This window comes from Macaca fascicularis, chromosome 1 (assembly GCF_037993035.2).
Source record: "Macaca fascicularis isolate 582-1 chromosome 1, T2T-MFA8v1.1".
NCBI classification, from domain to species: Eukaryota; Metazoa; Chordata; class Mammalia; order Primates; family Cercopithecidae; genus Macaca; species Macaca fascicularis.
The window spans coordinates 4,621,451-4,636,888 of record NC_088375.1 but is presented as its reverse complement, the minus strand read 5'-3'; the positions used below and the strand labels follow the sequence as shown (position 1 = coordinate 4,636,888).

General features: G+C 40.0%; 1 protein-coding gene across 7 annotated transcripts in view; it reads left to right on the top strand.

The window, feature by feature from the left end:
* CATSPERE (catsper channel auxiliary subunit epsilon) overlaps positions 1–15,438 on the top strand; it is a 176,470-nt gene that overhangs the window by 100,073 nt on the left and 60,959 nt on the right. For all 7 annotated transcript variants that reach the window (XM_074034382.1, XM_074034338.1, XM_045391001.2 and 4 more), the window contains one exon: positions 6,683–7,125. In XM_074034382.1, coding sequence (XP_073890483.1) covers positions 6,683–7,125 — 443 coding nt within the window. The remainder of the gene's footprint in view (positions 1–6,682; positions 7,126–15,438) is intronic.

The following is a 15,438-nucleotide window of genomic DNA, read 5'->3' as shown; positions in this document are numbered from 1 at the left end:
GGTGTATGTGTCCAGGAATTTATCCATTTCTTCTATATTTTCTAGTTTATTTGCATAGAGGTGTTTATAGTATTCTCTGATGGTAGTTTGTATTTCTTTGGGATCAGTGGTGATATCCCCTTTATCGTTTTTTATTGTGTCCATTTAATTCTTCTCTCCTTTCTTCTTTATTAGGCTGGCTAGTGGTCTGTTTTGTCGATCTTTTCAAAAAACCAGCTCCTGGATTCATTGATTTTTTGAAGGGTTTTTCGTGTCTCTGTCTCCTTCAGTTCTGCTCCAATCTTAGTTATTTCTTGTCTTCTGCTAGCTTTTGAATTTGTTTGCTCTTGCTTCTCTGGTTCTTTTAATTTTTATGTTAGGGTGTCAATTTTAGACCTTTCCTGCTTTCTCCTGTGGGAATTTAGTGCTGTAAATTTCCCTCTAAACACTGCTTTAGCTGTGTCCCAGATATTCTAGTATGTTGTGTCTTTGTTCTCATTGGTGTCAATGAACTTACCTATTTCTGCCTTAATTTATTTACCCAGTAGTCATTCAGGAACAGGTTGTTCAGCTTCCATGTAGTTGTGTAGTTTTGAGTGAGTTTCTTAATCCTGAGTTCTAATTTGATTGCACTGTGGTCTGAGAGACTGTTACAATTTCCATTCTTTTGTGTTTGCTGAGGAGTGTTTTACTTCTAATTATGTGGTCGATTTTAAAATAAGTGCAATGTTGTACTGAGAAGAATGTATATTCTGTCAATTTGGGGTGGAGAGTTCTGTAGATGTCTATTAGGTCCGCTTGGTCCAGAGGTGAGTTCAAGTCCTGGATATCCTTGTTAATTTTCTCTCTCATTGATCTGTCTGGTATTGACAGTGGGGTGTTCAAGTCTCCCACTATTATTGTGTGGGAGTCTAAGTCTTTTTGTAGGTCTCTAAGAACTTGCTTTATAAATCTGGGTGCTCCTGTATTGGGTGCATATGTATTTAGGATAGTTAGCTCTTCCTGTTGCATTAATGCCTTTACCTTAATTATGTAATGCCCTTCTTTGTCTTTTTTGATCTTTGCTGGTTTAAAGTCTGTTTTATCAGAGACTAGGGTTGCAACTCCCATTTTTTTTTAATTTTTATTTATTTATTTATTTATTTATTTTTACTTTCCATTTGCTTGGTAAGTATTCCTTCATCCCTTTATTTTGAGCCTATGTGTACCTTTGCACATGAAATGGGTCTCCTGCATATAGCACATCGATGGGTCTTGACTCTTGATCCAATTTGCCAGTCTGTGTCTTTTAGTTGGGGCATTTAGCCTATTTACATTTAAGGTTAATATGTTATGTGTGAATTTGATCTTTTCATTATGGTGCCAGCTGGTTATTTTGCTCATTAGTGGATGCAGTTCTTCATAGTGTCGATGGCCTTTACAGTTTGGTATGTTTTTGCAGTGGCTGGTACTGGTTTTTCCTTTCCATATTTAGTGTTTCCTTCAGGAACCCTTGTAAGGCAGGCCTGGTGGTGACAAACTCTCTCAGCATTTGCTTGTCTGTAAAGGATTTTATTTCTCCTTCACTTATGAAGCTTAGTTTGGCTGGATATGAAATTCTGGGTTGAAAATTCTTTTCTTTAAGAATGTTGAATATTGCCCCCAACTCTTCTGGTTGTGGGGTTTCTGCAGAGAGATCTGCTGTGAATCTGATGGACTTCTTTTTGTGGGTAACCCAACCTTTCTCTCTGGCTGCTCTTAACATTTTTTCCTTCATTTCAACTTTGATGAATCTGATGATTATGTGTCTTGTGGTTGCTTTTCTCAAGGAGTATCTTTGTGGTGTTCTCCGTATTTCCTGAATTTGAACGTTTGCTTGTCTTGTTAGGTTGGGGAAGTTCTCCTGGATAATATTCTGAAGAGTGTTTTCCAACTTGGTTCCATTCTCCCCATCACTTTCAGGTACACCAATCAAATATAGGTTTGGTCTTTTCACATATTCCATATTTCTTGGAGGATTTGTTCATTCATTTTCATTCTTTTTTCTCTAATCTTGTCTTTATGCTTATTTCATTAAGCTGATCTATAATCTCTGATATCTTTTCTTCTGCTTGATCAATTTGGCTATTGATACTTGTGTATGCTTCACAAAGTTCTCGTGCTGTGAAGCTCCATCAGGTCATTTATGTCCTTCTCTACACTGGTTATTCTAGTTAGCAATTCGTCTAACCTTTTATCAAGGTTCTTAGTTTCCTTGCATTCAGTTAGAACATGCTCCTTTAACTCAGAGGAGTTTGTTATTACTCCCCTCTGAAGCCTACTTATGTCAATTAATCAAACTCATTCTCTGTCCAGTTTTGTTCCCTTGCTGGCAAGTGGTTATGATCCTTTGGAGGAGAAGAGGCGTTCTGGTCTTTGAAATTTTCAGCCTTTTTGCGCTGGTTTTTCCTCATCTTTGTGGATTTATCTACCTTTGGTCTTTGATGTTGGTGACCTTTAGATTGGGTTTTTGTGTGGACGTCCTTTTTGTTGATGTTCATGCTATTCCTTTCTGTTTGTTAGTTTTCCTTCTAACAGTCAGGCGCCTCTGCTGCAGGTCTGCTGGAGTTTGCTGGAGGCCCACTCCAGACCCTGTTTGCCTGGGTATCACCAGCGGAGGCTGCAGAACAGCAAAGATTGCTACCTGTTCCTTCCTCTGGCAGCTTCGTCCCAGAGGGGCACCCGCCAGATGCCAACCAGAGCTCTCCTGTATGAGGTGTCTGTCAACCCTTGCTAGGAGGTATCTTCCAGTCAGGAGACACAGGGGTCAGGGACCCACTTGAGGAAGCAGTCTGTCCTTTAGCAGAGCTTGAGGGCTGTGCTGGGAGATCCACTGCCTCTTCGGAGCTGGCACGCAGGAACGTTTGAGTCTGCTGAGGCTGGGCCCACAGCTGCCCCTTCCCCCAGGTGCTCTGTCCCAGGGAGATGGGAGTTTTATCTATAAGCCCCTGACTGGGGCTGCTGCCTTTCTTTCAGAGATGCGCTGCTCAGAGAGGAGGAATCTAGAGAGGCAGTCTGGCAACAACAGCTTTCCGGATCTGTGATGGGCTCCACCCAGTTCGAACTTCCTGGCAGCTTTATTTCCATTATCAGGGGAAAACTGCCTACTCAAGCCTCGTTAATGGCAGACGCTCCTTCCCCCACCAAGCTGGAGTGTCCCAGGTCGAGTTCAGACTACTGTGCTGGCAGCAAGAATTTCAAGCCAGTGGATCTTAGCTTGGTGGACTCCATGGGGATGGGATCTGCTGAGCTAGACCACTGGGCTCCCTGGCTTCAGCCCCCTTTCCCGCGGAGTGAATCATTCTGTCTCACTGGTGTTCCAGGCACCAATGGGGTATGGAAAAAAAAAAAAAAAAAAAAAAAAACTCTTGCAGCTAGCTTGGTGTCTGCCCAAACGGTGCTTGAAACCCAGGGCCCTGATGGTGTAGGCACCTGAGGGAGTCTCCTGGTTTGTGGGCTGCAAAGACCGTGGGTTCCTCATGGCACAGTCCCTCATGGCTTGCCTTGGCTAGGGGAGGGAGTTCCCGACCCCTTGCACTTCCCCAGTAAGACGACGCCCCACCCTGCTTCAGCTTGTCGTCCGTGGGCCGCACCCACTGTCTAACCAGTCCCAGTGAGAGAAGCCGGATACCTCAGTTGGAAATGTAGAAATCACCCACCTTCTGTGTTGGTCTCACTGGAACTGCAGACCGGAGCTGTTCCTATTCTCCCATCTTGCCCACAACTCCCCCTTTTCCGTGAATTTTCTATTCGTACTGTTTGGACATGTTTGCATTGGGTTTATCTATATTCATATGTTCTTTATCTCATGTATTGCAACTACTTTCTCTAGTGTGTAACTTCCTGTACCTTTTTGGAGGGAGTTTGGTATTTCGAATTTGTATTTTTATATGGTCAAATTTGTTAATATTTTTATTTGTAACTTCTGATATGCCATGACAGGTCATTTCAATTATAAAAATATTACATATTTTCATTATTTTTATAATTCTGATTTTTATGTTTTGATATTTAGCAAGAGTTAGGAATCTAATTGTATTTTTCCCATTGAAAGCTGATGTTGCCTTAAACCATTCTTTTATTAAGCAAACCTCTCCCACTGATCTGAAATGCTACTTCTATTATGTGTTCATTCCTCACATTAACCAGATTGTTTCTAGGCTATTCTGTTCCACTAATCTATTTGTCCTGGTGCTATACTTTTTTGTTTACTATATCCTTAATCACCTAACACACTAAATAATTTATTTTCATGTTTATTGGCAGTCTTCTCTGCTGGAATGTAAGCCATACAAGAGAAGGAATTTTCTGTTTTTCTCATGAATGTATTCCTCCCAAGTATTAGAACAGTATAGCCCCATAGTAGGCATTCAATAAATTTGTTGAATAGATGTTTGCAATATTTGTCTTCCCAACCAGGAATGTTGTATCTCTTCATTATTTTTATTTTCTCTAATTGAGCTAATCTAATCTTTTATCCCTTCTTGAGTCAATTTCAGAAGTTCGTATCTTTCTAGGAAATAATTCATTTTATGTAGATTTTCTAATTTATTGGTAAAAGTGGGCTATTTTAACTTTTAAATTTCTTATGTACCTGTAATGATCTTCCTCATTTATAATATTGTTTGTGCCTAACCCCCTTGTTAGTTTGGCTTGCAAGAGATTGTCTATTTTTTTAGGTTGTTTTTGCTTTCTTCTCCTTTTAAAATGAATTCTTAATTTTATCTACTTTCTTTTGTATTTAATTTCTGCTTTTGTCATTATTGATTCTTCACTTCTGCTTTCTTTTTGTAACTTTAGTCATCTCTTGCCTGCTTATTAAGTTAAATGGTTAGTTCATTTATTTTTAGTCTTTCTTGTTTTCTAAGCATTCAAAGCTACACACAAGCAAAAGGCTATGAATTTTTCTCTGTATGGCTTTAGCCATATTATCTTTTAAATCATTCTTTTAAATTATTCTTAATTCTCATTTTAACTTCATATTTAATGTAAGGATCATTTATAATGTTTGTAGTCAGCAGTGTGATCAGCTAAAGAGAAAGTGCTATGAAAGCAAATACTGGGAACATCAATCCAGATGTATGGGATCAGAAAACTAGGTGTGGAGGAAATGACTTCTCAACTGAAAACTGGGGAGAGAGTATATATATATTAGCGAATGATTTCACTGGTTAGGATGGGGCATTGAGGTAGTGTTCCAAGCTGAGAATACAGCATGTGCAAAGATGTGGAGGCAGGAAAGAACATGGTACGTTTGGGGAACTGAAGTTAGGTCAGTCTCAGTAGATAACACAGTGTAAGGCAAAAAATGGCAGAGACAAACCTGTCTAACGAACAGACAGGCCACGTCATGAAGCAATTTGGACATTATATATAATCCAAAAACAATGTAGTGTTTTGTTTCTTGGGGTTTTAAATTGTATATATCGTTCTACTGCATGCATCCTGCAATTACTTTTTCATTCAGCATAGAAATATATGTTATTATGTCATCCATTCACATTTCTCCCCTTCTACCTTGTGATCTACTGCACATATTTCTGATTAGGTAAGTTTAAGTAGAATACAATTTATAGTAATTTGTAAAAATGTTACTGACTTATTCTGATTTCAAATATAAGATGCATAAGCACAACACAGCCTGAACCTCCTTCACTCAAAGAATTCCCCTCTTCCTTCCAGCCAGTCCTCTTCAAGTGTTCTTTTGACAATTAAAGTATATTCCTAGAGGCTGTACACAGAGAATGTGATATCTTAAAAGAAAGCTATGAAAGCATCTAGCCCTACTGTTCCTTTTAGAGACATAGCGACAGAACTACAGTGGTTAAGATAGTTACCCACTATGACCCACTGTGACTTAGGCAGAATATGAAGTGGAGAAAGCTTATTATCCGCTATGAGTGAACCTGCAGAGGTAGGCTATGCTTTATGCCACGGTCACCCCCACTCACCTCCATGTCTTCATCACAGCTATGTTAGCCTGCTAGGGTTGCCATAACAAGATCCCACAAACTGGGCAGCTTAAACCACAGAAATTTAGATTTTCTCCTATTTCTAAGGCTAGAAGTCCAAGATCAAGGTACTGTCAGGATTGGTTTCTGATGAGGCCTCTGTTCCTGGCTTGTAGACAGTCACCATCTTGCTGTGTCCTCCTGTGGCCTTTCTTCTCTGTGTGTCTGGAGAGATCCCTGGTGTCTCTTCCTTTTCTTATAAGGGCGCCAGTTCTGTTGGACTAGGAGCCCCTGCTTCTTAGCGCATTTTACCTTAATTACCTCTAAAAGCCCTGTCTCCAAATACAGTCGCATTGAAGGTTAGGGCATCAACACAAGAATTTGAGGGGGACACAATTCAATCCACAACACAATGAGGAATTCCTAATAGCTCTATTCCTGCCATGTTCATCCTTGTTATTACTGAATCCACGAATTCCAGCTCTTTTTTTATGTTAAATGATGTTATATATCACAGTGATAAAGTATTCAAGAAGAAAACTAATACAATGAAGTGGGGAGAAGTTCCCCAATATAGTGTAAAGTTATGGGTTCATATCTGCACATTCTAACTTTCTCGAAGTATGAAAATACTGGGTCATTATAAAAGAAATTATTTTAGTTAAAAGTACACTTAACTAAAACAGCATGATTTATGGTTGCTTAGACTAACCAAACTTTTCTCTTTTTTCCAGATTATTATGGAAATATTTTGATAAAAATGGAAAATAATGTAATATTTCATTCCAAGATTAATACTAGAGATGTAGTAAAGCTGCATTTATGGACAAATAACACAACAAGAGCATTCATTTTATTAAGTACATCTGGTTACACATATTTCCTGTATGCTTTGGACAATGGCACAATACAAATACAGGACTATCCCTTGAGTCTGGAAATACGAAGTGTAGCTTTCACGACAAAAGACAAATGCCCATACATGGCATTTCATAATAATGTTGCTCGTGTTTTTTACTTTTTGGACAAGGGAGAGACTCTGACACTTTGGACTCAAATCATCTATCCAGAAAATACTGGTCTGTATGTTGTTGTGGAATCCTATGGCCCTAAAATATTAGAAGAGAGTCATGACATTTCCTTTGAAGCTGCCTTTGGACACTGCACCAAAACTCTGGTAAGCTAATATTTTAAATTTCTTCATTTGATTTTAATAAGTATAAAAGTATAATATGGTTGGGCGTGGTGGCTCACGCCTGTAATCCCAGCACTTTGGGAGGCCAAGGCAGGCGGATCATGAGGTCAGGAGATCGAGACCATCCTGGCCAACACGGTGAAACCCCATCTCTACTAAAAATACAAAAAATTAGCCGGGTGTGGTGGCGGGCGCCTGTAGTCCCAGCTACTCGGGAGGCTGAGGCAGGAGAATGGTGTGAACCTGGGAGGCAGAGGTTGCAGTAAGCCGAGATCACACCACTGCACTCCAGCCTTGGTGACAGAGCGAGACTCCATCTCAAAAAAAAAAAAAGTATAATATTAACATTTTTATAAATGGATTTCCCTTCTAGGCTCAGCTGAGAAAATGTTGAGGAATGTCTGAGTTTTTAATAAATAATAAAATGATAAGCCATTCATTCCCAAGTCATTATTTTTGCTTTCAATATCCAAGCCCTCTTTGCCACCTAATAACTAATAATACATTCCTTCAAAACTCATTGTCAGTTGTATTGTTCACTTCTCTTCTGTTGTCTATTGTAATATAATAAACCACCTCAAAACCTAATTGGTTAGAACAACAACCGATTCTAGGCCAGGTGCGGATGGCTCAAGCCTGTAATCCCAGCACTTTGGGAGGCCAAGGCAGGCAGATCACAAGGTCAGGAGATTGAGACCATCCTCGCTAATACGGTGAAACCCCGTCTCTACTAAAAATACAAAAAATTAGCCAGGCATGGTGGCAAGCGCCTGTAGTCCCAGCTACTGGGGAGGCTGAGGCAGGAGAATGGTGTGAACCCGGGAGGTGGAGGTTGCAGTGAGCCGAGATCACACCACTGCACTCCAGCCTGGGTGACAGAGTGAGACCCCGTCTCAAAACAAACAAACAAACAAACAAAAAATTCTATCAATCAATAGTTTGGGCTGTGAGTAGTTGGGCAGTTCTGCTGGTATCATCTGGGTTCATTGATATGGTGTGGGCATCTGGTAATTCATCTGCAACTATATGACCTAAGATGGCCTCATTAATATAAGGGGCCTCAGCTGGAACACTTGTCTCTGCTGGATAAGCCAGGTCTAGTGTTATCCTCCAGACTAGACCTGGCTTCTTCTGTGGCAGTCTCAGGGCAGTGTTCCAAGACATTGAGAGCAGAAGCCTAGGTTTGGCCACATATCCCTAACTCATAGGATGGTGACATGAACTCCAGCTCTTATGGAGAAATAGCAAGTTACACTGCATACGGGACATGCATATGGGAATGGGAAAAATTATTGCAGCCATCTTTGCAAACAATGTCATAATAGGTGTTATAAGTAAAATGTTTACTTAGAAACAGAATGCTTATTCTTTGGTACCACAAGGAAAAAATCAGCACTTAGACAAAAAATTGTCTTAGCAAGGCAGTTTTACTTTCTGCAGAAAGGGTGCTCCTCACAGATGGAACAATGGCAAGAGCGCACCTGAATAAAGGAGGGAAGCAATTTTTATCCTTTATGGGGCTTGTCCTTGCTACTGTGTCTTGTCTCCATTGGCTGAAGCTAGACCTCACAATCTAAGCTGAACCTGACTGGCTAATAATTTAAAACTTTCCTAAGTAGGCAAAGGCAATAGGGAACAAAGGAAAAGAGGAAGTTGATTACTAAAAGACTTACAAAAGTAATAACATTCCTAAATAAGAAAGGGGTGTAGGCTGTGAGCTGGGACCTGCCTGTGAGCACGTCCAGCACAGATATCTTGGTAAAAGTACAAGGACATAGGACGTACTACATGCCTGTGAGCATGTCTAACAGCTACACAGGATAGGGCTTAACGAAGAGTTTTTAGCACAAAGTAAGCAAGCTTGAAGGCTTGAAGGAAGTTAGTCTTTAAAAGAAACTTATTTCTGGCCGGGCGCGGTGGCTCAAGCCTGTAATCCCAGCACTTTGGGAGGCCGAGACGGGCGGATCACGAGGTCAGGAGATCGAGACCATCCTGGCTAACACGGTGAAACTCTGTCTCTACTAAAAAATACAAAAAAACTAGCCAGGTGAGGTGGCGGGCGCCTGTAGTCCCAGCTACTCAGGAGGCTGAGGCAAGAGAATGGCGTGAACCCAGGAGGCGGAGCTTGCAGTGAGCTGAGATCCGGCCACAGCACTCCAGCCTGGGTGACAGAGCGAGACTCCGTCTCAAAAAAAAAAAAAAAAAAAAGAAACTTATTTCTAACACTTATGATTTATTCTTTAATAAGAAGGGAAACTCTGAAGAGGAAACTTTTTACTTTTACAATTTCTTCCTCTTGATTTGATAGTTTCTCTTCAAACTTTTTTAACATGTTTGGCTTAGCTGTTTTGCTTGAGTTTTTAAAAGAAAAGTTTTTCTGGTTGATGAAATGCTAGGGTAAAATGGATAGCCAACTGAACTAGAGCACAAATACTGCTCTAATTATTTGGCAGAGTGTTCGGTAAAGGTCCTCTATAATACTATTATACATTCACGTGGGGATGAATAAGGGCGGACTGATGGGTCAGCTCTTGAAAGTGTCTGACTTCACTGCCTCCTGTTAAGTTTAAGAAACTTAACAAACTTTAATAGTTTTATATTCAGGAGGCCTGATTACTTTTAAATTATACAATATTTCTTGCATAAATTCCCTTTTATAACTTTTTTTATGACTTTCACAGACAATCTTTGACATGCCTTAACTTTCTGACTTCTTTTTACACTATTTTTCTTCCTAGGCTTACCTTCTGTGTCTTTCTCTGATCTCTCTCTCTTTCAGTCTCTCTCTCTCATTTATTCTCTCCCTCTATCTGTCTCTCTCTCTCATTTATGCTCTCTCCCTCCTGAGTTCTCCCACTCTTGCAGTTGGCGGGGCCGGGCAATGGCACAGAACCTGCCCCAGAGTGTGTGCTGCCATCTGTCTCTCCTGTTTCTTTCTGGTTTTCCTTTTTACTTTCTCCCTTCCTCTCTTGCACTTAGTTTTTCTTGGACTGGGTGGAATCCTCGTGGCCACAGCCCAGGCCCCGGGCCGTCGCTGGCCCAGAGGCTTGGCAGATGCCTGCCACAAGTTGTATGAGTCATGCTCTTTCGCCTCCTCTGCTCTCCTCCTGGCACCAGTCCTTGTCCTCTTCTTCCACGCAGAGCCAGGCTGGGGAGAGGGACCTACCTCTTGCCTGCCAGGCTGCGCAGTGTGGTCTCCTGGCCCTGGCACACTCACACTTTCCTGTTTGGCTCTAACTTGCAGGCATCCATGGCCAGTGTCCTCCGAGGGTGGGGGGACGTACCTGAGCAGTGCCGAAGGCTTTGGGCTTGGCAGCTGGTGACCTGGGGGCTCTAGCTGCACGGCTGGGTGCGAGGACAGCATCCTAGCCATTGCCGCTCTGCCAGGTGCCAGCGATCTACAACTGTGGAGCTGCACTTGCTGCTCTTGCTCTCTTTCTCTCTGACTTCCTCTCCTAGTTTCTCTTTCCTCTCTGCTGGTCTTTCCCTTGCCTCTGCCAGTCACCTACTCTGCTGTTCTCCCCTCTCCTTCCCTTTCCCCTAAGGAGCAGCTGGTGGGAGTGGAGCTTAGCCTCTTTCTTCCATTGAGAAGAGAGGAAAGGTAAGTTTTGAATATTTTTCCTATTGCCAGAGGTTTGTGTGAGGTTCAGTCTCTCTCTAATGGGGATTTTTCACCTCTTTTTAACCTCTAAGACAGGCTGACTAAGGAATACTTCACCACCTCCCACGGCTTTTCTTTCCTTAGTCCTGACTAAGGAATGCTTTACTGCCCCTGCGACATCTCTTTCCTTGGTATATCCTAACCAAGGAATACTTTACCACCCCATGGCTTTCTTTCCTTAGTCCTGACCACCAAGGAAATACTTTACCAGCTCCTCCAGTGTTTCATTCCTTGGCTCGTGCACGAGGTTACCTGGTCCATGTGGTATGTGAGGATCCTTTACTCCAGGTTGCCAGCCAGTTTCTTTCCGTGTTGCTGAGAGTCCAGATTTATTCATTACACCAACTGGGTCTCTATTCCTTACCCCTGAGGCCACCACAATGAGGCAGTGGGGCACCTCCTCATGAGAGAGGACTAGAGACTGCCCCCAGAGGAGAATGTATCCCTGTATGGGTCACCATTTTGTTATGAGTAAAATGTTTATTCAGAAACAGAATGTTTGTTTCTCGGTACTGCAAGGAAAAATTAGCATTCAGGTAAAAAGTTTTCTCGGCAAGGCAATTTTACTTTCTGCAGAAAGGGTGCTCTCGCCATTATTCCATCTGCGAGGAGCATCCTTTCTGCAGAAAGTAAAATTGCCTTGCTGAGAAAACTTTTTATCTAAATGCTAATTTTTCCTTGCAGTACCAAGAAACAAGCATTCTGTTTCTGAATAAACGTTTTACTTTTAACAATAGATATAAATATACTGTGTATATTATTTTTGTATAGTGCATTTCAAATTAATATCATAATGTGAGTATTTCACGTTACTTCAATTTCTTCTTGAAAACTGTGTAACTCAAAGTGGTGGTTTCTGTTCCCCACCTTCCCTTTCTAGCCTGGCTCAGTTTCCTTAAGCATGTATAATAGTGAGCCTGCTATCTGATACAATGGATTGGAAGTGGTCAGTTAATTCCAAAGTCAGTGAAAGCAGAGAATCATAAAAAGTGAAACCAATATATGTGAAACATTTTACTTTAATATATGTGAAACATTTTACTTTAATTTAAGTGAACATACTTTTCATATAGGACCAAAGCCTTTTCTTTAAAATAGGTCCACTTACTGTAGTTCCTCATCTCCTTTCTTGTATAACCTTGCTCATAATGCATCATTTCTGAGTTCCTATTTCAGTTTCTTTAAGATAAAGAAAAAAAATACTTGAAGGCACTGGAAAAGCAACTGAAACTCTAGAATTTTATAATTTTTTTCAGTTTTTTAGTATTACCTTGCTCATACCTACTAATTCAGCAATTTCTTCAGTGACTTGCTTTATCAAAATTTTCCAAAAAAATCAACTTAGTTCTCAGGGAAACAGTAACTCTACTTTCATTTGATACTTATTTTATCAATCTATAATATTATATATAATTACTTATTTTAAATAATCATATAATCTGGCATCAACAGATTTGGAAACAACATGGATTTAGATTTACATGCAGTCTCATGGATAGATCTTCAAACACAGAGTTGAATGAAAATTATAAGAAACTATTTGAAATCTATCTTAGTCCATTTGGGCTACATAACAAAAATAACTCAAACCAGGTCACTTATAACAGCAGAAATTTACTCTCTCACAGTTTTGGAGGCTGGAAAGTCCAAGATGAAGGTGCCAGCAGACTTGGTCTCTGGTGAGGGCCCGTTCCTCACAGACAGTGTCTTTTCACTGTATCCTCACATGGCAGAAGGGGCAAGGCCACTCTCAGAGGCCTCTTTTATAAAAGCACTAATCCCATTCAGGAGGCTCTGCCCTCATGACCTATTCACCTCCCAAAGGGCCCCACCTCCAGTACCATCATATTGGTGATTAGGTTTTAACACATAAGTTTTAGAGGAACACATTCAGACCATAGCACTATCAGTGTAATAACATTTATGAATATTACAAATACATACACATAAATAACAAACAAAAAGGCATTATACGTATTCCAAGGATACAAAGATGCCAAAGGTATATTTTCAAGGATACAAACATAGTTGTTTGATGTATGATATATTTCTGCCTACTATGGGGGAAGATGATACAGGGGAAAAGTAAAGTATGATAAATAAAATAGGACTGGATTGATAATGTACCAAAATAAAAGGATATATTTAACTCTTGCTTTTCTTTCCAAGAATTTGATGTATAGTATTCAGTTGATTCTTGAACAATGTGAGGAGTGGGGCACCAACCCCTGCCCCATTGAAAATCTGGTATAACTTTTATTAGTTTTTTTTTTTTTTAGATGGAGTTTCGCTCTTGTTGCCCAGGCTGGAGTGCAGCGGCGTGATCTTGGCTCACCACAACCTCCACCTCCTGGGTTCAATCGATCTTCCTGCCTCAGCCTCCTTAGTAGCTGAGACTATGGGTGTGTGCCACCACGGCCAGCTAATTTTCGTATTTTTAGTAGAGACGGTTTCACCATGTTGGCCAGGCTGGTCTCAAATTCCTGATTTCAGGTGATCTGCCTGCCTTGGCCTCCCAAAGAGCTGGGATTTCAGGTGCGAGTCACCATGCCCAACCATGGTATAACTTTTGACTCCCCAAAATCTTAACTACTAACAGCCTACTGTTGACTGGAAGCCTAACCTAAACAGCCTATGCTGTATTCTTACAATAAAGTAAGCTAGAGAAAAGAAATGCAATTAAGAAAATCATAAGGAAGAGAAAACACATTTACAATACTACACTGTATTTATCAATACCATAAGTTTTACATTATCTGTTTACAAGATAAATCTTCTGAAATGATGGGCAACCTAGCTGCAGACCTCAGTCTACAGCTATATATATATAGCTCTCTCTCTCTCTCTCTCTCTATATATATATATAAAATACACACACACACAGGTGTATATATATATATACACACACACAGGTATATATATACACACACACACAGGTACATATCTATACAGGTACATATATACAGGTTATATATATAAGTGCATATACATATATACACACACACACAGGTGCATATCAATCAATTCAACATTTTTTTTTCATTTCTCTTTTTTTGTTTTGTTCTGTTTTTCGATTTTCTCTCTTGTTCAACATTTTCTTGTAACGTCATGACTTTTCTTTGCTTCGAAGCACCTTCCACAGTATCACTAGTGACACTTTGTATGGGCCCATGGTGTTATTAAGATTTACAGTATTGCAGTAAACATGATTAAAAAAATATGCAAGAACCACAAGAGATCAGTTTTTGCTGTGATATGCAATTTACTGGAAGGACAAACTGCCCACAGGATGACTAGTGTCACACAGCATTTTAAGCAGATACAACACTTGAGCTCACAGCAATAGCAATGGGAGGTGGCTGTGAAATGATCACACAGTACAGCATGTACTGCCATTAATTTCATGCAGTTGTGGTTTATTACTGCACCTTTACATTTGTTTGCATTTCTCTCAACTGCAAATGGCACCATGTGTGGTCTATAAATGTTTGTGTACGTTTTGATAAATTTTAACTTTGTAGTAGATCTGTATATATTTTACAGTAGCACATGATAAAATAGACTAGTATCCACATATATTTTATGTATTCGTGAAATACCTAACTTTTTCTTAATTTTTTCAATATTCTAGGCTACATGGTTCAACCGTGAGTTTTTTCAAATTGCCACAAATCTCCAAAAAATTTTCCAGTATACTAATTGAAACACAAAACCGCATGTGTAACTGTACTTGCACAGTTCAAACCTGTGTTGTTCAAGGGTCTACTGTTTATCTGTGTATTTGCAACTCAGACCTTCAAACTACTAGTTACTCATAAAAAATTTACAAATGACCAATGGCAATAAAACGTTGCATTTTGCAAAAATACAAAATTTGCATTTTTAATAAAATACTGGCTCTATCATTTACTACCAAATGACACTGAACAAGTTTTCAAATCTCTCTGTAATTCTCTCATCAGTAAATTGGGGATAACAATAGTAATGAAAGTACCTACCTCATAAGGTTCTTTTATTCTCATTTTTTTTTTCTTCTTTCAACTTGACACATAAGGTTCTTATGAGGATTAAATGAGCTAGTACACATTAAGGGCTTAGAAAAGCACCTGGCACATAGTAAGTACTATATGTGTGCATTACTACAAACACTACCACTATTACCAGTACTCCTACTACTACCATCACTACAACTACCATATTTTATCAATTCTAAGGCACTTTGGTTTTTTTTTCAGACAGGGTCTCTCACTGTCATCCAGGCTGGAGTGCAGTGGCGCAATGTCGGTTCACTTGCAACCTCTGCTCCCCAGATTGGAGCAATTCTTGTGTCTCAGCCCCCCGAGTAATTGGGATTACAGGTGCATGCCACCACGCCTGGCTAATTTTTGTACTTTTTTTTTTTTTTTTTTTTTTTTTAAGTAGAGACAAGGTTTCACCATGTTGGCCAAGCTGGTCTTGAACTCCTGACCTCAAGTGATCTCTTCGATAGGGCACTTTTTTCTTAACATTTAACATCTCTGAAATCAGGATGAGTCTTACATCCTATAGCAATTTAGGCTCAGTGAAGTACAATAGTATTATGAAAGCACCTTGCTTATATAATGCGGACTGGGTCACTGTAACTTCACAGACTA